Source organism: Pelobates fuscus, chromosome 8 (genome assembly GCF_036172605.1).
Source record: "Pelobates fuscus isolate aPelFus1 chromosome 8, aPelFus1.pri, whole genome shotgun sequence".
In the NCBI taxonomy this organism is placed as follows: domain Eukaryota; kingdom Metazoa; phylum Chordata; class Amphibia; order Anura; family Pelobatidae; genus Pelobates; species Pelobates fuscus.
In genome coordinates, this window is record NC_086324.1 from 59,173,330 (window position 1) to 59,197,035 (window position 23,706).

Below are 23,706 nucleotides of genomic sequence, written 5' to 3' on the forward strand. Positions count from 1 at the left end.
CCATACCACATATGTTATCCTCAATGTATGAGCATAAATGACTCCTTGCATTTATTCTTATTCACGGATTCCAAAAGCAGGCTGTACTGGCTATGATGCATACTCTGTTCCTTAAACATCCTGCTTATTGGAACCATGGGTTATATGTAAAGCTGGTACAGACACGTCTCACTTAGCGCTCGTGTTCCGTTCCTACGACCCAGTTGTAGAACAAATTGGTTGGTACGTGAGGAGTTAAGGGATTCCCTGCTCTGCTGTGTTATTCTATGTTCGGGGAAATGTCCCTGAACATAGATGAAAGCAACAGAGCAGGGAATCCCTCTAATCTATGTTCTGTGAAATTTAAAAACTGAAACTTCAAAACTAAGATTGCAAACATTTGGGCCAAACAAAAGTGTTCCATCTTTTTGCACACTAAATCATCTAGGATGATAGTGTTAGACTGGTCTATCCATGTTGTCATTTACTTTAGTTTATTATTTATATAGCGCCATCATTTTCCATAGCGCTGTACAATGGGTTTAATAAACAATATTACTTTTTTCAGGGACACTATAATATATATATATATATACATACAATAAATACACAAGATCCAGCGCACTCTCCTATCTACTAAACAGCAACTTCAATGTCGACAGACTTTATTAGTCTGTAAAAGTTTTTTTTTTTTAAAAACACCTAATCTAGGCAAAAAAATGGGGATTTAGTTACATTATATGATCATACATTGCATAAGCCTGCCACAACGTCAATGTACCCCATCTTTGGCAGGTCCTACTCTCACAGTCTAATGTCTGCTCTTATGAGATTAACCACTTACTTGGGGAAAAATTCCATCTGAGGCTCTCTGCAGTACAAGGCTAAATAGGGACCTGAGATGAGGCACCTGTAACAGGGAGGGGTGCAGAACCAAGGAGTTGGCTAGACTTGGCTATATATATATTGTACTGCTCACTTCAGATGCAAACCCGAGAGAACACTGAGGTTTGTGTAGAGTCCAGTGGGGAGCAGTCTACATGCCAGATTAGGTAGACTGCAGCTGTTGGAGGTCCTTGAGCATTAAAGGGCCACTCTAGTGCCAGGAAAGCATACTCGTTTTCCTGGCACTAGAGTGCCCTCACCCTCAGGGACCCCCTCCCGCCCGGCTCTGGAAAGGGGAAAGGGGTAAAAACTTACCTTTTTCCAGCGCTGGGCGGAGAGATCTCCTCCTGCTCTCCTCCTCCGATCCTCCTCTTCTCCTCCCCGTCGGCTGAATGCGCACGCGCGGCAAGAGCTGCGCGCGCATTCAGCCTGTCACATAGGAAAGCATTCACAATGCTTTCCTATGGACGCTGGCGTGCTCTCACTGTGAAAATCACAGTGAGAATCACGCAAGCGCCTCTAGCGGCTGTCAATGAGACAGCCACTAGAGGACATAGGGGGAAGGCTTAACCCATTCATAAACATAGCAGTTTCTCTGAAACTGCTATGTTTATGAAAAAATGGGTTAACCCAAGAAGGACCTGGCACCCAGACCACTTCATTAAACTGAAGTGGTCTGGGTGCCTAGAGTGGTCCTTTAAGGGGCTGAGTAGTTAGGTGTATATTTTTCCCCTCATTTAGCCACAGGTCAGTGTCTGTAGACACTATGTATTCTTTTATCGCATTGGAATTTCAATAATATTACAAATAAGTCTGAGTTTGCATAGAAGGACTCTTACCATGGCAGTAGGATTTTAAAGTACATTACTAAATGCTAAAAACTAATAGTAGATTAAAATCCTTTATTTCAGATTCTACCTCAAAATGTGAGGGGTAACCTACATTACTCATGTTTTGCCAGACTCCCAAGTGCATTCTCTGAAACAGGATATGTTTAAAAATATGACTTTAGCATTCATGTTCGCTTAAATGCTAGAAATGGAGAGACCAAATACAACATGTCTCTTCCTTTCTAATAAAAACCACAATGCATGTTTTATTAATTTAACAAAGAGGAACATGTGCAATACAGTTAAATTCATAACAGGACATATAAAAAGGTACACAGATTCAGTCAAAATTAAATGTTTATAGAACAGAGTGGGTGTAATTTGCACTCAAACTATTTTAGAACAGTAGTTATTGCACAAACGGTTTTGAAATTAATCAAACTGACAAAAAGTATAACACATCAGCTGGATTATTGAAAACACCACCTCAATGTTCCTTAATTATAGCACTATTTGAACAACCTGAGTTGAGGTGAGCTAGCATGTCTCGAAAACTTCCTCTATCGACCCATGAGAAGGGATCCTGAAATTCATTTTCCAACAAGTCTTTATTATTGCATGGTGACTTAACAGTATAATCCTTTGATGATGGCAAAATGTTTCTACTGTCAAGTCGAGGCAACTTTTTCTTTGTGGTTGAAGTGGGCGCTAGAGGACGATCTCCATTTCGAGGAGGAGATATGTCAGACCTCAACATTTTCTTATTAGCCTTTAACTTGCCTCTCTTCACATCTTTGTCAGAGTCTTCTTCCTGATTTTTACCAACTACAAGCATGTATGGCTGTTTTGAAACGTTTTTTTTCTGTCTCTGTTTATTTGCATTGTAGTTAGTACTGGTTCTCTGCTGCTGTTTTAGAGGCACATTGCAAAGATTCTGCTTTGCCATTTTACATAGGAAAAGATTTCTGAAAAAAAGAGTGCATATATTTACACAGTCTCCCTTCACATTTCCTATCTAAAGTCTAAATTTCCTTTGTTTGTTGCACAGTCTCTTTAGAATTTTTAATAGTTACTATGACAGGAGTACCCCAGCCCTGTTTTCTGGGAATGGGGCAAACCGCTTTGCGATGGATTACTCTTTTGTGCCCCCTGCCAGGTGTCAAGGGTCCTCCTGGAGCCAGTGATGACTTCTGGCTCTGCAGAGCAGCAGAAGCTAGAAGTCACTCCTGCTGGTCAATCATTGGCTGAGAATGTCAGCGGACCACTCTGGCAATGAATGCAATTCTGTGCATAGGAATATGCACAGAATTTTGCATATTCAGCCCCGTTCTAGGCTGGAGTCAGTCCATACCATGTGATCTAACAATAATTGTAAAGTTGGTTGCTTGAATTTTTTTTATTTTTTTTTTTGATGGATTACTTTTAAATTAGTTTACGGTCGCAGGAGCTAGGACAATCATAAGCTGAGAGAGTTTTCTGCACACGTATGTGTAAACAAAATTTGTCATGTGCCATGACACAAAGATGGCGCTCGGTGTAAACCAAATTAAATAAATAGCTAGTGGTTTTGCAATAGCAAAATATAGAGGTAATCACTCAGAAAAATTAGGAAACTCTAAAAACAAATACAATGACTAAGCAATCTATGCTGGACCGCTTGAGATGGATTTACCATCTGGCTAATTAAGCACCTCTGATGCTTCCACATATTTGATACACAAATCTTAAGGGTCAGGGACGGACTGACAGTGGCCTGGACCCCCGGGCAAAATTAGCACCTGGGCCCCAAGCAGACCGATATATATGCTGGTGTAGGTGTACTGTGTATTTGATTATATGTACGTGTAAAGTGAATGTATGTTTCTGTGTGTATATTAACTAAGCGCTAGTGTGAGTGAATATACGTATGTCTTTGTGTGTAGTGTCAGGATATGTGGATTCATAGTATATTTGAATACATGTTTTTGGTTTTATAAATAGGGTTGTATTTTTTTATGTGTTGGTGTAACATGGCAGTTTGTATAAAGGGGTATTTCTGAATTTTGGCAATGTGTTTGTATGGGTTTAAACTCCTTCAGCCACTTACCTATATCCAGCGCTGGGCTCCCTCACCGACATCAGCTTCCAAGTGGAGCGGAATGCGCATGCGCAGCAAGAGACGTGCGTGCATTCAAACAGTCTATAGAAAATAATTTCTCAAAGCTTTCGTATGGACGTTCTGCATGATGAATGCGATTTTCGCATGCAGCGTCGCAGAAACACCTCTAGTGGCTGAAACGGTTATGTTTACATCTGAAGGAATTAAAACCTGAGGGGACCTGGCACCCAGACCACTTCATTGAGCTGAAGTGGTCTGGGTGACTATAGTGTCCCTTTAACTGAACACTATAGTGTCAGGAATACAAAAGTGTATTCCTGACGCTATAGGTTTCTGGCCCCCCTTAGAAACGGGATTTACTCACCTTTTTTCCATCACCGACCAAACTCCTTGGCACAGTTCAACAATATTAGATGATCTCAGCCAGCCCAATGCTCTACCATAGGAAAGCACTGGAAGGCTCTTGTGCATGTGCGGCAAAACACTAGGCTGTGCCAATCAACATCTCCTCATAGAGATGCATTGAATCAGTGCTTCTCTATGACAAGTGTTCAGCGTCTCCATACGGAGCATGGAGATGCGGAATGTCAGTGCTGCACATTTTGCAACACTGGCCCAGGAAGCACCTAGATGTTCCTAGGCAGCAAGGTAACATTGCTTTTTCTCTGAAAAGGCAGCCTTTACAGCAAAAACCCTGCAGGGGCAGACTATACTCACCAGAATAACTACATTAAGCTGTAGTTGTTCTGGTAACTATAGCGTTCCTTTATGGTTGTGCGTGCAAAGGGGTAGGGACTGCAGAGGGTGTTGGTAGGAAGGGACTGCAGAGTGCACGGGGGGGGGGAAGAGAGGCTGTAGTGGGTGCAGAGGGTAATAGGTGCTGTTGTGAATGCAAAGGGAAATATAAGCTGTAGTAAGTGCAGGGACTGCAGTTGGTGCATAGGATATAGGAGTTGTAGTGGGTGCCTGTGGGTAGGGGCTGAAGTGAGTGCAGGGGGTGAGGGGGTGCAGGGGGTAGAAGCTCCAGAGGGAGGGAGCAAGGGGGTAGGAGCTGCAGAGGGAGCAGGGTAATAGGTGCTGTTGTGATTGCAAAGGGAAATATAAGCTGTAGTAAGTGCAGGGAGTGTGGGATATAGTAGTTGTAGTGGGTGCCTGGGGGTAGGGGCTGAAGTGGGTATGGGGCTACAGAGGGAGTGGGGTGTAGGGGCTGCAGAGGGAGTAGGGATGATAGGAGTTGTAAGTGTCAAGTGCCTTGGCATGATAGGAGTTGTATGTGTAAAGGAAGGAGTTACAGAGGAAGCAGGGGCTGCAAAGGGAGCATGGGTTAGGGGCAGCAGAGAGGACAGGTGGTATGGATGACAGGAGTTGTAAGTGTAAAGTGCCTTGGCATGATAGGAGTTGTAAGTGTAAAGGAAGGAGTTACAGTGGGGGTAGGGGGCTTCATAGGGAGCAGGGGGGTGGTGGTGGCAGAGGGTGCAGGGGCAGTAGTGGGGGAAATATCATTAAAATATTTGTAATTAAAAAAAAAAAAAAATGAATGATTAAAAAAAAAAAAATTAAAGCCCCCCCCCCTTACAAGCCTTACCTCTCTAGTGGTCCAGACATCCTCTCCTGGAAAGTCCCACACCGCTCCAGGCATAGGATCTTGACACGCTGTCTGTAACTCTGCTCAGTGCAGCTCCGCACAGCTTACTCTGCACTGTGACTGGTGATGTCATGCACAGAGCTGGCCTGAGCAGTGTTACAGGCAGCTCAGTGAGGCTGTGTTTGGAGACAGGCACACTGAGGGGCAGCCTAGTGGGGTCTTTGGGAAGGCCCTATAGCTGTCCCTCAGTGTGCCCTGCACGGAGGGAGAATTTTTTTTTTTTTTTAGCAGCAGGGGCCCCGTGGATGGCTGAGTGCACCCCTTACTGAGTGCAGGCTGGCTGGGGAGATTAACTCCCCAGCTCAGCCGTTACTGCACTGCAGCAGGGGCGGGCCCCCCCAGAGCCTCGGGCCCTCGGTCCATGACAGAGTGCTCAGTCCGCCCCTGTTAAGGGTTAACATCAGGTGTTTTATGCTTCAATTTTCATTACAAAATAGAGATGTATGTTGCGCTTTTTTGATCTTTTTACTTACCTCTGAAGGAATGAATGTGGTCTACTACATTTGAAGGATATTCTGTGAGTATTCATTGGCAGATTTAATTTAAGTGCTGCAATATTCTTTAGTACTTTGCTTATAGTTCTAAAAAAAGGAAGAGAATAAAAAAAAAAAAAAAATGTTCCTTATGTAGTATCTTGATATACTTGTAATTTGTTTCCACCTAAATTAAGTGTGTGAATATTTAGTAAGAGCTGAAAGTCCACTCTGAAATGGAACTGAAAGTTTTCTTTCCCTAAATTAGGGTTAATTTATTAAACTCTGAAATGTGTCGAATGGCAAGATTCATAAAAAAAAAAAAAACCAGATCAGCTAGAGATATCACTCCTCTTTACCCCAAAACGTGTAGGTTCCCATAAATGCTGCAACCTTTGCCTACCCATCATTTCTACTCCTTTCAGTAGAATATAATGTAAACCAAACCAATGCGAAGAGAAAAAACTAGTGTCATCCAAACATTTCATTAAAGATCATGATAAAATAATAAACAAATGTTTTGGGTGTACATGCTTCCTTTAAGCAGTGCAGCATGATGCTTAATAATTATGTGTTGGCAATGATAATTTGAACATTATTTATCAGCTAAACTGGGTATTTGTAACAATATGAAAGGTTTAGGTCAGAACAGATGAGATCATTTTGGCCTATAACCTGTTTCTTGTGTCAACTCTCCACAATTTCTAGGGGCTTTGCTAGCAGGGGGGCCCTTAGCAATTAATCTTTTTACCTGCACTTTGCTTTTCCTACCAGTTCTCCTTAAGGAGTCAGTAATGGAGTCAGATGGGATGTGGAAGCAGCACAATGATAGCGAACATGACACCATCATATTCCCTGTGTCTCTCTCTGCCTCCTCCAGCTGTAACTCAAATGTGATTACACAGACTTTACACTAACTTCAAATGCACCACACTTAAAGGGAGACTAAAGTCACCCAGACCACTTATGTTCAAGTGACCCTGTCACTGTAAAACATTGCAGTTTGTTTTGTTTAACTGAAATGTTTACATAGCCGGGTTAAATCCAGCTCTACGGCTGTCTGACAGCCATTAGAGGGGCTTCCGCTGCACTGACAGAGTAAAACTTGGTCATATGGTGCGGAATCTCATAGGAAAGCACTGAATACAATGCTCTCCTATGGGGAATCTTGGACAAATTCACAGCACTCACCACTCATGATTACCAGGTCCCCAATGTTGGATTGTACCATTGTGGAGGGTGCGATGCACAACATTCTGCACACACACATATATACATATATATCTATTTAAGTACACTGACAACACTAACATTCCACACAAATGCATAAATAAATTCGTTTTACAGTATGGAAAATGTATTGCTGTAAAATTCTGTTCTACAAGTAATCTCTATTACATTACAGTGCCTCGTTGCAATAAAACTCACAGTGAGGTTCATTGTTCATGTGTGTTTTTTTGTTTTGTTTTTTTAACTATGCCCTACAGGGGTGCCCAAAAGGTAGATCCCCAGAGGTTTTAAAACTACAGCTTCCATGATGCTTTGTTATTGTAAAAGTATTCTAGACATGAAAGCATTATGGGACAACGTCTGGAGATCCGCTCCTGCTATACAGCAATTAAATAATATTTTACCAAGGTGCTCTGGATCCCCAAATACACAACACAGGGGAACTATGCAAAGAAGTGCAGGGCTGGTGACACACTGCCAGCACTATACAGGGAAGCTTCTAGCCGTAAGCCCTGAAAGAAGTTAACAAGCTGGCAACCTGCCTTCCTACCCTGCAGGAAGACAACCTCCAAGGTATTTGGAAGGGAGTCAGAATTTTGTTTTAATCATATGTATGTCTGTGACTTTGCCTATCTCTGCCTGTCTTTCCCTATCAGTGCGTAACTGTGCCTGTCTAGGTTTCTGTCTGTGCATTTGTAACTGTGTCAAGAGGTTTATCATGTAGGTGTTTGGGAGGTGCAGGGTGAGACAGTGGAGCTTCAACAATATGTGGGAGGGGTCAAAAGTTGTGTTTTGTGCTCAAACCCCATGTATTTTATTTTATTACAGCAATGCCCTTTCAGCATTATGCATCCAACCTTGAAAGATAATGGCAGGCTGAGAGAACTGACCCAAGTCACCTTCAGCACTCACAGCATTTCATTGCAGTTCAAGGATGGATGGCTCTGAAGAGGTAATTCAAATCAAGGAGCTGGAGAGAGAGCTTTAAACCTCATGAAATAATGGTGCACACTACACTTCTCGTGTTGTTTCTCAAAACTGTAGGCTGGAGAAATAAAAAAAAAAAAAACAAGTTATACAAAATCCAGAGACTGCCGTGGGGTATGGTCCTCGTGGGTGGGGACTTCAATGCGGTGTCGAGCCCTGAGGTGGACAGAAGTACCCATAGAGGCTTGCTCAGATCGCAGGGGAGAGGGGGACAGGACAAGCTGCTACACAATTTTATGACACGATCGGGATTGGTGGACGTATGGAGGGCTCAACACCCGAGTGAGGTCGATTACACATACTACTCGGCCCCACATGGCACATACTCAAGGATAGACCTTTTTTTGGCTAACGATTGTTGCCTGTGCGCACCACTGATTCGACTGTGGGATCCATCACGTGGTCTGACCATGCGGAGGTCTCGATTACCCTTTGTGCAGCGTCCCCCTGGACATGGAGACTTAACGCCTCTTTACTACGAGACCCCATGATCAAAGAACAGATACAGGCAGAGATTGTGGACTTCTTTGCCCGTAATGACACACCTGACGTAGGAGTACCCTCGGTTTGGGCAGCGCATAAAACAGTAGTGAGGGGAGCCCTTATCCGCCTAGCAACTATAAAGAAAAAGCAAAAGACAAAAACCTTAGAGAGACTCCTTAGGGAACTCAAGACTGCAGAGCAGAGACACCAGACCTGCCCGGACGGGGAGACACAGACGGGTAGAGGCCAAGAGACATGACATACGAACATTGCTTGTAGACGATGTGGCACGATCAATGTCATGGTCTAAACGTTCCTTTTATGAAAAAGGTAACAAAATGGGCACTCTGTTAGCCAGGACTTTACGGCCCCGACAGGGACGTACACAGATCACATCCATAAGACACACAGACGGATCAATAAAAATGACTCCAGGCGAAATTGCGGGAGTCTTTCGCGACTTTTACGAAGCATTATACAACCACACTCCTACAGGCGGACTGAGAGAGGACCAAGAGACGGAACGCATCCACAGATTTCTGATGGATCTAGGCTTACCGAAACTCTCCAGAGAGGCTAGAGCCCAGCTAGCGGAGGAGATAACTGAAGAGGAAATAGACAGGGCGATCACTGGGCTTAAAGGGAATAAAGCACCGAGGCCGGATGGGTTTGAAGGTTCCTATTACAAGACCTTTCGGGAGGAGCTTGTACCCCATTTGCTCAAACTATTTAACAACTTTAGGGAGGGGGGCGCGCCAAATCCCGAATCCATTGTATTGCTTCCCAAGCCAGATAAAGACCCGCTGTTACCTGGTAGTTACAGGCCCATATCCCTCATAAATCAGGACATGAAAATACTAGCCAGGATAGAGGCAGATAGACTTTCCCCACACCTGACCTCCCTAATAGACCCCGACCAAGTTGGCTTCATCCTAGGGAGACAATTATTTGAAAATACCCGTAGGAATATAGACCTCATATGGAAACAAACGGTTACGAACACACCTACCCTGGCGGTCTCTATAGACAAGGAAAAAGTCTTTGACCGCGTCAAATGGCATTATATGTTCACAGTGCTGCAACAACTGGGGTTCCCTGCGGAATACCTTACAGTGGTAAAGGCTATGTACAGAAATCTTAGAGCACAAGTTCGGATCTCGGGCGCGCCTCCCTCCCCCTTCATAATGGCACTAGGCAGGGATGTCCACTCTCCCCTCTGCTCTTTGTCATATCGCTAGAACCTTTTCTACAGGCGCTCAGGAAGCACCCGGAGATCCAGGGGGTGCGGGTGGGAGGCCAGGAATTCATAGCAGCAGCTTACGCTGACTACGTACTTCTGACGCTCACGAGACCTAAGGAATCTATGAGGGCGCTGGCTAGCTCAGGTCGCACTGTGGCATTGTTAGATCTACCAGTTTGCGATGTGGGTTTCCAGGGAGCATAGGCCGCTGCTAAGGGTCACCTGCCCGGCGATCCTGAACTCCCTTCGGTTGTGGGACTCCTGCAGCCGGAAGTACGGGTTGGCGTCCTCTCCCTCACCCCTTATGCCAATACTACGCAATAGAAAGTTTGCCCCAGGACTGGCAGCAAGGAATTTTAGAAACCTAGAACACGCGGGTCTGCAAAGACTACACCACCTATACCAGGGCTCTGACGTAATTACTTTCGACCAACTCAAACAGGGAAGACACCTAACACCTGCAGACTTCTTTCGATATCTGCAGATTAAGGACTATGCCAGACAACCCCACATAAAAGCAATAGCACAAAAGACACTGACGTTCTTTGAATCCATGTGTGACTCGGGGAGTATACCGAGGGGACTCATAACACAACTTTACGCACACTTATGCTCTGAAACCTGGGAATGGGGAGAACTGACATACATTGCACAATGGGAGAGAGGCCTGGGTGAAGAACTTGAAGGAGTAGAGTGGCAGGAAATATGGGAGGCTAGCAGAATAACCTCGGTATGTGTAACATTACAGGAACAATCCTTTAAAACAATATTCCGTTGGTATACGACCCCAGTCAAATTATTTAAGATGCGCAAAACCACCACGGACGAATGCTGGAGGGGGACTTACCTGCATATGTGGTGGAGGTGCCCAAGAATCACTGGATTCTGGAGGGCCATACAGGACCTTCTGACACAGGTTTTTTCCAGAGCCCCAGACTTAGACCCGTGGGTGTATCTCCTAAATAGATCTATAGACGGATGGACGAGAAGGGAGCAAACACTGATTCACAAAATTACCTTGGCCGCAAGGCGAGCAATCGCATACACATGGTTGAAACCAGAGGCACCACACATAGCGAGGGTTGTTTCACGGATCAGGGAGGTGCGCCTTATGGATGACCTGACGGCTAGGATAAGGGGGTCTTCGGGAACATTCTGTAGACTATGGGAGCCATGGGATGAGAGTCCGCTAAGCGCCTAGGGCACGCGGCGGGACTTCTGCAGTCCTGAGGATCGGCCAGGGGGCTTGCGCCCTCCTCCCTCTCTCCCCTGCGGTTTTCTCCCTCGTGCTTCAATGCCCCATCTTGCCTCTTCTCTATACTTTTCTACTCTGTTCTTTCCACTCACACTATCCTCCTGTTGGCTACCACGAACCTCTACTATAGGGAGTGGTGCCGACTCTTCTCAAGATACAGCGAACTCTGCATTCGAATTCAGAGATGGAATACCTTATGTTTTATCTAGGATGTTGAATAAGTGATAATGATACCTAGGTTCATGTTAAAATTGTTGTTAAAAACTGTTTCAATGGACACATGTAATACGCCAATACAGGGATGTCCCTGTACTATGCTGTGAAATGCAAAGAATCTGCTTTAACCATGTCACATTGTGATGATGTACTGCACAACAAAAATAAAGAATTAAAAAAAATAAAAAAGTTTTTTTCGGCACTATACCTCTTTTGTCCTAAGTGTGGAGTAGTATCATTTTGAGAACCTGTGTTCTTCAGCATCCAATGGTCACTGCACCAATGGTTAGGATCTAGAACAAAGAGAATACAACTTTATTAATACTTATTTTTCCAATAATGCATTAGAACATTAGTTATGATGTAAAAACCTACACAGACATCTCAATATTAGAAATTGCAGGTACCAAAAACGTATTTTGGTATGGAATGTTCAAACCTTTGTAGTTCTTGCTAAATCAATAAATGTTTTGCAGATTTATACACCATAAGTCTGTCTCATAAGCCGCCCTCCCCCTCCCCCTTCCCCTTCCCCCCCCCCCCCATGAAGTCTGTGGGGAGGGGGGGGGAGATGAAGTCTGTGGGGGAGGGGGGGGAGATGAAGTCTGTGGGGAGGGGGGGGAGATGAAGTCTGTGGGGAGGGGGGGAGATGAAGTCTGTGGGGAGGGGGGGAGATGAAGTCTGTGGGGAGGGGGGGGAGATGAAGTCTGTGGGGAGGGGGGGGAGATGAAGTCTGTGGGGAGGGGGGGGAGATGAAGTCTGTGGGGAGGGGGGGGAGATGAAGTCTGTGGGGAGGGGGGGGGAGATGAAGTCTGTGGGGAGGGGGGGGGAGATGAAGTCTGTGGGGAGGGGGGGGGAGATGAAGTCTGTGGGGAGGGGGGGGGAGATGAAGTCTGTGGGGAGGGGGGGGGAGATGAAGTCTGTGGGGAGGGGGGGGAGATGAAGTCTGTGGGGAGGGGGGGGAGATGAAGTCTGTGGGGAGGGGGGGAGATGAAGTCTGTGGGGAGGGGGGGAGATGAAGTCTGTGGGGAGGGGGGGGAGATGAAGTCTGTGGGGAGGGGGGGAGATGAAGTCTGTGGGGAGGGGGGGAGATGAAGTCTGTGGGGAGGGGGGGAGATGAAGTCTGTGGGGAGGGGGGGGAGATGAAGTCTGTGGGGAGGGGGGGAGATGAAGTCTGTGGGGAGGGGGGGGAGATGAAGTCTGTGGGGAGGGGGGGGAGATGAAGTCTGTGGGGAGGGGGGGGGAGATGAAGTCTGTGGGGAGGGGGGGGGAGATGAAGTCTGTGGGGAGGGGGGGGAGATGAAGTCTGTGGGGAGGGGGGGGAGATGAAGTCTGTGGGGAGGGGGTGGGTGAAGACTATGGGGAGGGGGTGAGTGAAGACTATGGGAGAGAGGAGAAGACTATGGAAGGGGGGGACACTATGGGACAGGGGAGAAAAAAAATATTCTGTACAAACTGTCCCATAGTAAGAAACACTATGGGACAGTTTGTTCAGAATATTTTTTTTCTGGGTTTCTTCCTCTAAAAACTAGGTGCGTCTTATGGTGAGGTGCGTCTTATGGAGCGAAAAATACGGTAGTTCTCTGTAAGTCACCTGTTCATATTTTATAGTAGGAAGCATACAATGAATGAAATCGAAGTAACTCTTGCAGTGCAATCCCTAAAAGGCTTCTATTTATTTTTTTAGTAGACTACAAATAGACATTAAAAATAATGGATCACATATCAAGTATAAAAGCTACAATAATAGAGTGTGTGTGTGTGTGTGTGTGTGTGTGTGTGTGTGTGTGTGTCATCTCAGGGAGGGGGGAAACTTACCAAATATTTTAAATAGTTTGATGCCTGTAGTTTTGTTTTTTATGACTTTGTTTTTAAGACTTTGACAACTTTTACATAATAGTTGTTTCTCCACAAGTTGTTTCTCGCGAGGCAAAATATCCACAATAGTATTGCATTCATCCTCGTTGCTAGATTGACAGGAAAGCGCATCTGTGTTGCCAAAAGATATATCACATATATCTTGGACTCCTGAGTCAAAATTCTCCTCAGAAGGCAAGTCTTCTTTCGGATGTGTGTTGCCCACACCATTAAAATGTACACTAACATACTGTTCCTCCACGCTCTGCTTTAGCTCACGTAAAATGGACTTGGAGCCTGGTAATGTAGGATTTCCTTTTCCCGAAGCTTTATCTCTGAGGAAGTTAGAGGAGTCAGACGCACTTAATGTTATATTTTTTTCTGTTATAGTAGAAGTTACGCTTATAGCCACAGAATGGCGTGACCTTTCAGATGCTGCATAATCTGTTCTTTTCTGTCCAAATGTCTCCTCTTCCTGATATTCCTTTTCTACCAATGAGCGATAACTGGCAACAAAAAAAGAACAAAAAAGAAGAAAAACGTTACAAGATCGTTTCACACTGCCCCTGTCCATCTGCTTCTATTCGATTCTTCAAACAGGAAGCCTCTGACTTCTTACCTGTAGTGGTTTAACCCCTGAAGGTAAGCAGACACCAGGGACCTCTTGACACCATAACAACTTTATTTCAATTAAGTTGTTAGAGTGTCGGAGTATTCCTTTACAAATAAGTTTATCCCATAAGGAAAGCATTGGCTTGTCTAAAATTGGCACGGGGCAAGGCCAAATGCCATTTTGGCCAATCAGGACCTCCTCATAGAGATGCATTGAATCAATGTATCTCTATGAGAAAAATTCAGCGTCTCCATGCAGAGCGTGGGGACGCTGGACGGCGGGGCTGCTTACTACTCTAAGGAGTGGCCACTTCTCTGAAAAGGCTGTGTTTAAATGAAAATGCCTGAAGGAAGCTATTATACTGACCAGAAAAACTACATTAAGCTGTAGTTGTTCTGGTGACTATAGTGTCCCTTTAAAAGTTTATTTCCTGCTCTGTAAATTAAACATTAATTACATACAAGAGGCTCTTGCAGAGTCTAGAAATCGATTAACAGAGCAAGAGATAAGAAATTCAAATTAACAGTATTTTCAATACAGGAAGTGTAAACATTAGAGGACTGTGCAGGAAGTGATGGAAGGCTGTGTAAGTCACATGCAGGGAGGTGTGACTAGGGCTGCATAAACAAAGTGATTTAACTCCTAAATGGCAGAGAACTGAGCACTGAGACTGCAGCGGCATGATCTACACACCAAAACTGCTTCATTCAGCTAAAGTTGTTTTGGTGACTAGAGTGTCCCTTTAAGTTAAAAATATATAGTAAAATCCATACAGAACACCATATTATCAATAAAAAACAAAACAAAAAACAATAGGGGGCAGCAATCTCACATTTAACGCGTTTCTCCCAGCAGGGCTTCCTTTTGAGGTGGGGATCATACCACCAAAGCTGTACAATACCAGAGCAGGTTCTTGCTCTATAACTTGTAAGAAGGATACTATGTTTTCCCTTTTTACTTCTGAGGGTGACTTACTACACCATCAAATTTTCCATTTCTGTTTCATTGTTTATATATAAGAACACTACTGTACACCATTTGGAGGATCTTTATACATCATGAAAAGGGGATTGTACCGTCCAAATTAAAAAAGCAGAGCTCTTAACCGATCAGAAAAGTATTAGTTAGTTCTCTTAAATATTTATATAGGATATGCACTTAAAGTGACATATTGAACTATTATCGTTTTTTTTTTTCTTGAGGATCTATTCACTGAATATCAAATAATTGTGAGTACAAGCCAGAAAAACAAAGTATGTGTATATATTCGGGATGCACCGAAATTTCGGCTACTGGAATTTTCAGCTGAAAATGGGCCATCCCATTTTGGCCGAAAAAGGGGCAAATCTGCTAAAAATAGACAGCTTGCCCGTCACACACAGAAGATTCACTGCTTCCCCTGGCCGTGCCCCGCTCCAAGATCCCTCCATGCTGACAGTGAAAAAGACAGAGAGCAGGGGCAGCGGCGAGCAGGAGCCCCTACCCTCTTCCTCCAGGATCATTGCCTCACCAGACACCGGGGCCGCCCTGGAAAGGACCCCACGGAAGAAAGAGAGGGTTTCCCAGGGGGCCGAGCAGTGGCCATCATGGCGGGGGCGGATGGGGGTCAACTGCAGACCCCCCAGGGCCGGAAAACCAGCAAGAGAAAAAGAGCCAAGGTAACTAGCACGGGCACCCTGGAGGGGGGGGGGGGCAGTGGGTGAGTATACCCAGTGCTGTGCACACCACCCTGTGTACTAAGGGTTATTATAGTATTGCTGTATACTCGGTGCTGTGTCCATGATAATCCAGTACAAAGACTCACATGCTGTATATACACAGTGCTGTGTCCATGATCGTCTACAAAGAGTCCTGTGCTGTGTACAGTAAGTGTTACATGCCTGCAGATTCCCAATTCACAGCATGTGAGCCTACAATTATAAAAAAAAAAAAAAAAAAAAAAAAAAAAAGCTTTTTAATGCTTGTGATATAACCAGTGCTGTGCCAACATGGGGAATACCAAATATGAAATACAGTATTTCCAATGCATTTTGTGTTGGCTCCTATACATAGGATTACATTAGTGTTCATGTAGTTTTGCCTGTAGTATATCCAGTGCTGTGTAGATCAGCCAAGTACATGTAAAGGTTTGCGTGTTTACAGAATACCCAGAGCCGTGCACAGCAGTGCTTCCTGTTTATCCAGCATAGTCCATGTTAATCTGTATACAGTACTGTTCATTTAGAGTTATATGAACATAGAGTGATTGCATTACAAGAGTAAACATTATGTTTTGTGTTCCTATGCAATCCTAACTGAAAAAACTGATCAGTGTACTTTGATCAAAAATATGTGTATGTGTATGTGTTTATGTAATATACACTTGTTTCCCTTTTAATTCATTATATGGCTGTGTACTGCAATGAACATAGGGGTGGTTATTCATTAATGTGTAGAATATCATTTTTTATTTTTCTTTACCTTGTGGACAGTGCTTGCATGTGTGCAAAGCCACCCTCTGTGTATAGGGATACATTCTCTAACACGCTCAGACTTGGTATTCTGACTGCATACCAACCTATGTGAGCATATGGTCTCACAAGGGGTCTGGGAATCTCATCTTGGTACCTAATGGCAGTCAGGCTACCTCTGGCGAGCACATAGAGGGCTGTGCGGCCCCCCAATGAAATGCCACCCCACACCATTACTGACCCACTGCCAAACCGGTCATGCTGGAGGATGTTGCAGGCAGCAGAACGTTCTCCACGGCGTCCCCAGACTCTGTCACGTCTTTCTCAGTGTGAACCTGCATTCATCTGTGAAGAGCACAGGGTGCAGTGGCAAATTTGCCAATCTTGGTGTTCTCTGGCAAATGCCAAACGTCCTGCACGGTGTTGGGCTGTAAGCACAACTCCCACCTGTGGACGTCGGGCCCTCATACCAGCCTCATGGAGTCTGTTTCTGACCGTTTGAGCAGACACATGCACATTTGTGGTGCTCCTCCTCACACAAAGGCGGAGGTAGCGGTCCTGCTGCTGGGTTGTTGCCCTCCTACGGCCTCCTCCATGTCTCCTGATGTACTGGCCTGTCTCCTGGTAGCGCCTCCATGCTCTGGACACTACGCTGACAGACACAGCAAACCTTCTTGCCACAGCTCGTATTGATGTGCCATCCTGGATGAGCTGCACTACCTGAGCCACTTGTGTGGGTTGTAGACTCCGTCTCATGACAGCATTCAAAAGTGACCAAAACATCAGCCAACAAGCATAGGAACTGAGAAGTGGTCTGTGGTCACCACCTGCAGAACCACTCCTTTATGGGGGGGGTGTCTTGCCAATTGCCTATAATTTCCACAACAGCATGTGAAATTGATTGTCAATCAGTGTTGCTTCCTAAGTGGATTTGATAGAGAATATATATATATATATATATATATATATACATACACACACACACACACACACACACACACACACACACATATATATATATATATATATATACACACATACACATACATACATACATACATACATACATACATACATACATACGCAAGAAAAAAGTATGTGAACCCTTTGGAATGATATGGATTTCTGCACAAATTAGTCATAAAATGTGATCTGATCATCATCCAAGTCACAACAATAGACAATCACAGTCTGCTTAAACTAATAACACACAAAGAATGAAATGTTGCCATGTTTTTATTGAACACACCGAGTAAACATTCACAGTGCAGGTGGAAAAAGTATATGAACCCTTAGACTAATGACATCTCCAAGAGCTAATTGGAGTGAGATGTCAGCCAACTGGAGTCCAATCAATGAGATGAGATTGGAGGTGTTGGTTACAGCTACCCTGCCCTATAAAAAAAAAAAAAGAAAACACACACACACACACACACCAGTTCTGGGTTTGCTTTTCACAAGAAGCATCGCCTGATGTGAATGATGCCTCGCACAAAAGAGCTCTCAGAAAACATACGATTAAGAATTGTTGACTTGCATAAAGCTGGAAAGGGTTATAAAAGTATCTCCAAAAGCCTTGCTGTTCATCAGTCCACGGTAAGAAAAATTGTCTATAAACGGAGAAAGTTCAGCACAGCTGCTACTCTCCATAGGAGTGGCCATCCTGTAAAGATGACTGCAAGAGCACAGCGCAGACTGCTCAATGAGGTGAAGAAGAATCCTAGAGTGTCAGCTAACGACTTACAAAAGTCACTGGCAAATGCTAACATCCCTGTTAGCGAATCTACAATACGTAAAACACTAAAGAAGAATGGATTTCATGGGAGGTTACCACAGAGGAAGCCACTGCTGTCCAAACAAAACATTGCTGCACGTTTACAGTTTGCACAAGAGCACCTGGATGTTCCACAGCAGTACTGACAAAATATTCTGTGGACAGATGAAACCAAAGTTGAGTTGTTTGGAAGAAACACACAACAATATGTGTGGCGAAAGAGGCACAGCACACCAACATCAAAATCTCATCCCAACTGTGAAGTATGGTGGTGGGGGCATCATGGTTTGGGGCTGCTTTGCTGCGTCAGGGCCTGGACGGATTGCTATCATCAAAGGAAAAATAAATTCCCAAGTTTATCAAGACATTTTGCAGGAGAACTTAAGGCCATCTGTCTACCAGCTAAAGCTCAACAGAAGATGTGTGTTGCAACAGGACAATGACCCAAAGCATAGAACAACAACAGAATGGCTTAAACAGAAGAAAATATGCCTTCTGAAGTAGCCCAGTCACAGTCCTGACCTCAACCCGATTGAGATGCTGTGGCACGACCTCAAGAAAGCGATTCTCACCAGACATCCCAAGAATATTGCTGAACTGAAACAGTTATGTAAAGAGGAATGGTCAAGAATTACTCCTGACCGTTGTGCACGTCTGATCTGCAACTACAGGAAACGTTTGGTTGAAGTTATTGCTGCCAAAGGAGGTTCAACCAGTTATTCAATCCAAGGGTTCACATACTTTTTCCACCTGCACTGTAAATGTTTACATGGTGTGTTCAATAAAAACATGGCAACATTTCATTATTTGTGTGTTATTAGTTTAACCCCTTAAGGACCAAACTTCTGGAATAAAAGGGAATCATGACATGTCACACATGTCACACATGTCATGTGTCCTTAAGGGGTTAAGCAGACTGTGATTGTCTATTGTTGTGACTTAGATGATGATCAGATCACATTTTATGACCAATTTGTGCAGAAATCCATATCATTCCAAAGGGTTCACATACTTTTTCTTGCGCGCGCATATATATATATATATATATATATACATATATATATATATATATATATATATACATACATACATACACACACACACACACACACACACACGGGATGCACCGAAATGAAAATTCTTGGCCGAAAATTATTTTTTTTCTATATATATATATATATATACACACACACACACACACACACACTAGGGATCCACAGAAATAAAAATTAAACTGCATTGAGCTGAAGTGGTCTGGGTGCCTATAGTGCTCCTTTTAAAATCACTACATGACTGCAGACACACACATATATACATATACATATAACACACACATACACACTAGGGATCCACAAAAATAAAAATTCTGGGCCGAAACCGAAAATTCAGGATGCCCTTGGCCAATTATATATATATTTTAATCTCTGTGCAGTCGTGTTGTGATTTTAAAAAGGACCACTATAGGCACCCAGACCACTTCAGCTCAATGCAGTGGTCTGGGTGCACGGTCCCTCTAGTTTTAACCCTGCAGCTGAAAACAGTTTCAGAGAAACTGCTATGTTTCACTGAGGGTTAATCCAGCCTCTAGTGGCTGTCTCACTGACAGCCGCTAGAGGCGCTTTTCACTGAAAATCACAGTGAGAAGACGCTGGACGTCCATAGGAAAGCATTGAGAAGTGCTTTCCTATGGGCAGTTTGAATGCGCGCGCACAGCTCTTGCAGCACATGCGTATTCAGCGCGGGCGTGGGCAGGAGGAGGAGAGGTCACCAGCCCGGCACTGGAGAAAGGTAAGTGGCTGAAGGGTATTTTACCCCTTCAGCCCAGCTGGAATGGGAGGGACCTAAAGACCCTATAGTGCCAGGAAAACAAGTTTGTTTTCCTGGCACTATAGTGGTCCTTTAAGCGGCACTGTCACACCCATACTTGTATTTCATAAAGATAGACTCATTAGGACAGTGTTGGAATTCCATTACCAATCATGTCAAGAAATATACAGAGACAAAATACAGACTATTTTATCTCTGTATTTCTCCTCTGCTTGACCTCTCTTGACACATGGCAGCACCTAAATGTCAATCCCTGCAGCAGTCATCAGTGACGGCTGCAAGGATTTCGCAGTCTCGTGGGATTCCCTATAGACCTCAATGCTGTACTCTAACACATGGCCAAGAGTACAGCAGTGATATCGGCTCCTTGCACTTTAAGAGGAGCAGCGTGAAGATGGCAGTGCCCACAAGCAACAAGTTCAGGTAAGTAATCTCACCCATACCTCCCCCGAACAGCCATCGGAACACCAAAAGCAATGTCACCGTCAGAGGACTTTGTAAATTCGGCAAAGTCCCTAGACGGTGACACACCAGCAGCAATATCGTCGTCAGGGGACTTGGTAAATTTGGCAAAGTCCCTAGACGGTGACAGTGCTGCTTTACAAGCGTCTCACTCATTGGTGCCATTGAATGAGCGGTGCAAGTCAAGTTGATAAGGAAGTCTTCTCCTGGAGTGAGGTCTCATAGCGGATATAGAATATTCAGGAAACCACAAATTGTCAGGAGTTGACCTGGGAAATCTACTTTTAAAGACAACTAGACCCGCCTGAACAGGCCATTTTAATGTCAAATTTTTGGCACAAACAAAATAAATAAAATAGTAGCTAAATACCATTGGCAATTTGAGAGGGACACTCTGGACTCCAATATAATTCTAATAGCCCTGATGCCTGCTGGTCTTATTAATTTGCTGTTTTTTGTGTGGAGAGTTTTGCATAAATTTATAGAGATTTTTCACACAAAAAAATGAATGCTTTGCAGAATGACAGAACTCCATAACAGCATTCGGTTTAAACTAACATATCCAGCCTTCTATGTGGGCACAGAGTCCCAAGGTCCATTAGAAACCCTTCCTCCATTATCCCCTCAGATACAGCTTATCATTTCCTGCTCTCTCAGTCCCTGAGCGCAGCCTCCTGCCCATTCCCCTCCATTCCTCGCCCTCTCTCACATACAGCTCATCGAAAGTCTGGTTGATGTCAGATGCCGGCCGCCTGCGCTGTGTGGACCCAGAAGCAGGCCGAGGTCTCCGTTTCAGCCATGTCGCTCTTTCCCGCGACCACATTACTGCTGCTCTATCCACAGCTATGTGAGACCCAGCGACAACTCACCGATTGGTCAGCGCCTCCTTCTCGTCACTCGTGATTGGTTGAGCGAGTTCGCTCCTCCCACATGTGCTTAACCGCCACTGGTAAAACAATCCGGCGGAGAGTTCTAAACACAAGAGACACAATGCGAATTCTATTCGTCCCCCAATTTTCCCGCTGCACCCTGCCTGTTTATACATATATATTTATGTAATGCACAGTTTCATCCATGTACAAGTGTTTTGGGTTCTATATCACCGTAGGGGTCCAGTGCACTGGGAGTATTGTCTCTTGTGTTTGGAACTCTATTTATAGTCCAGGCGTGCCTGTAGAGCAGCCGCCTCTTTAAAGGGGCAGGGTCTGCGTCTGGGATGTCATGGTAACCATGGGTTTAGCGTCATGGTTGCTAGGAGACGCAAAGTCTGGGTAGTAGTAGTTGTAGTGTGTATGGGGAAAGGTGTGCAAGCTACTAAAACTTACAGCCATGGCCGGGAAGAAGAAAGAGATCACCTTGCAGGTAGGCAGACATCCACACATAATCCTACAGGGTATCCTTACCCTGCCATGGATTTATGCATTAACCCATTCTGCTTCCCTTGTCTCTATGTATGTTCACTGCAATGAACAATCAATGCACGCCAGTTGTTATGAAGTTCAAGAGCGTAGTTGCTTTTTTTTTAATGCGGGACCATCGTTTATATGAAACACTTTTCTTAGGAGTGTATACAACAGAAGACAAAATCAACCAAATCATAGAAATTTCAGTGCAAAAACTAGAAAAGCTACAATTTCTGGGGAAATTGTGTGAAGTGTTCTTGCCTCCACCAGTAGTCTAGAACTGGAGTGGGCGGAGTAACTGTTATTATTTATTTATAAAGCACATTTAATTGCAACGTTGTTGCCCAAAGTGCTTCACAGTTACATTAAAACATACATTTATAAAAACATTAGCAGGTGTACAAAAGGAACTGTCTATGACATCACTTGCTGCTCCAGCCTGGCACAGGTCAGAGTATTTTGGCGGTTGCCACCTTCAAACCGTCGTAATTATAAATCCTACAGCGAAGAGCTTTATATTGTGAGAATCACAAGACCCAGACCTACATTTTGATGCATAGTATATCTCTGAAGTATTAAAAATGAAGGCACAGTCGCAGTTTAGAAATTGCCCTTCAAGTTTGAGCTGGCTAGAGTAAAGTTTAAATGAATGTCAATGGACGGCGTGAGTTGCAAACAAATGGTCATATTGTGAAAACTATCAGGACTATGGCTTAGCCGTAGACATTTCTAGTGCCAGCAGGGATAGTTGATATAAGATTTGTGTAGCTGGGCTTGAAAATGAGGGAGTGGTGGCAGTTTAGAAATCATGTCCTGATTTTTAAGTTTTTGCCAGCTTCCACTCTAGTTTTGAACATTTTGCCATTCATTCCTATGGGACCAATTTCGCCACAAGAACGACGATATTCCGTGAACCATTCAGCGAAATCCGCACGTTTTGGTATATTTCTGTCTATGTAGTGTAAAAACTGTGGGAGTAGTTCGGGTGCTAAATTTGGCTATAATAATAAGAATAATATATATGTGAGATAACATTAAGTGGTCTTGCTATGCAAGAACACTTAACTATCATTATTCATATAACATTACATATTGCTGTTAGTCTACTGCGCATGTACACAAGGGACAATAGCTTGCTTTTAGTCTTATCTGCAAGGTTACTGCAAAAGCAACGTTTCAGAAGAAACAGCTACAGGAACTGCTGACACAAACATGATTTAGAAATGTAGCTTTTAACCCCTGCAGACGTGGAAGGACCTAACTAGGGTAAAGGATTTTAACCCGTTATTTAACTGTATCTATGACAAGTACCCTATTCTGGTGCTGCAGGTGAGAGTTAGACAAGGTATATCCAAGGTATATCCAGGTGTACTAATTACCCCTGTGAGACCCATCAGCAGGGCTATTCACAAAAATATGCATTGTTGGGAATTTAAATTAACAGATTCTGCAGCACTGTACAAAATAGAGAATTAAAAGTGAATTTCAAATGATAGGTCACAATAGCTAACCTGGAAAAAAAATTCTAGGTCAGATATGCTGTCAGTTCGACCACTCTGAACTTACATTTAATATTCACTTCGAATTCTCACTTTAGTAAATAACACTATCAATTTTAACTCACAATTGCCAAGTGTTCGTCTCGAACTGCAAACATAGCCGACTTGGAGAATGTTTTCAGTTCAGTTCAACTAGTATGTCCTTAATTGAAAATTCACATTCCATTCACAACAATTCTCTTTGTAGTGAAAAACCACGTAACCGTGCACTCCCATCCTCTGCACTATACTCAACTTTCTTCATGCTCAGCCAACCGAGATGATTGCATATGGATGTTTCAGCTTAAATCTTGATGGGACTGGCAAATTCTAGCTTGAGGCAAGAACAATCTAGTGACTCACCTTCTGTTTCTAAATTGTATCTTTAGGTGATTAGATGTGGAACTATTAGGAAGGTGATTCATTTTTATGATTAATTGGACTTGCTGCCAATGGTTTTC

General features: G+C 43.9%; 2 protein-coding genes across 2 annotated transcripts in view; one reads left to right on the forward strand and one right to left on the reverse strand.

Moving 5' to 3' along the window:
• Positions 1–1,933: 1,933 nt before the first annotated feature.
• Positions 1,934–21,163, reverse strand: LOC134570751 (uncharacterized). Its single transcript, XM_063428717.1, has 5 exons — positions 21,018–21,163; positions 13,140–13,684; positions 11,530–11,614; positions 5,911–6,018; positions 1,934–2,659 (listed from the first exon to the last, which is right to left on the reverse strand). The coding sequence occupies exons 1-5, from the start codon at positions 21,125–21,127 to the stop codon at positions 2,182–2,184; spliced, it is 1,326 nt and encodes a 441-aa protein (XP_063284787.1). The 5' UTR covers positions 21,128–21,163; the 3' UTR covers positions 1,934–2,181.
• A 414-nt stretch (positions 21,164–21,577) lies between these two features.
• NME9 (NME/NM23 family member 9) overlaps positions 21,578–23,706 on the forward strand; it is a 43,340-nt gene continuing 41,211 nt past the window's right edge. Inside the window, exon 1 of the mRNA XM_063428718.1 lies at positions 21,578–21,666. Coding sequence (XP_063284788.1) covers positions 21,634–21,666 — 33 coding nt within the window. The 5' untranslated portion in view covers positions 21,578–21,633. The remainder of the gene's footprint in view (positions 21,667–23,706) is intronic.

Bases quoted from the DNA above. Each gene is read 5' to 3' on its own strand.
- LOC134570751 (XM_063428717.1), bottom strand. From the start codon at position 21,127: ATGTGGTCGCGGGAAAGAGCGACATGGCTGAAACGGAGACCTCGGCCT. The intron at 13,685-21,017 runs GTATGTGAGAGA...TTTTGTTGCCAG, and splicing joins AACCAGACTTTCGATGAGCT to TTATCGCTCATTGGTAGAAA. The intron at 11,615-13,139 runs GTAAGTTTCCCC...TCTTTGTTCTAG, and splicing joins CAAACTATTTAAAATATTTG to ATCCTAACCATTGGTGCAGT.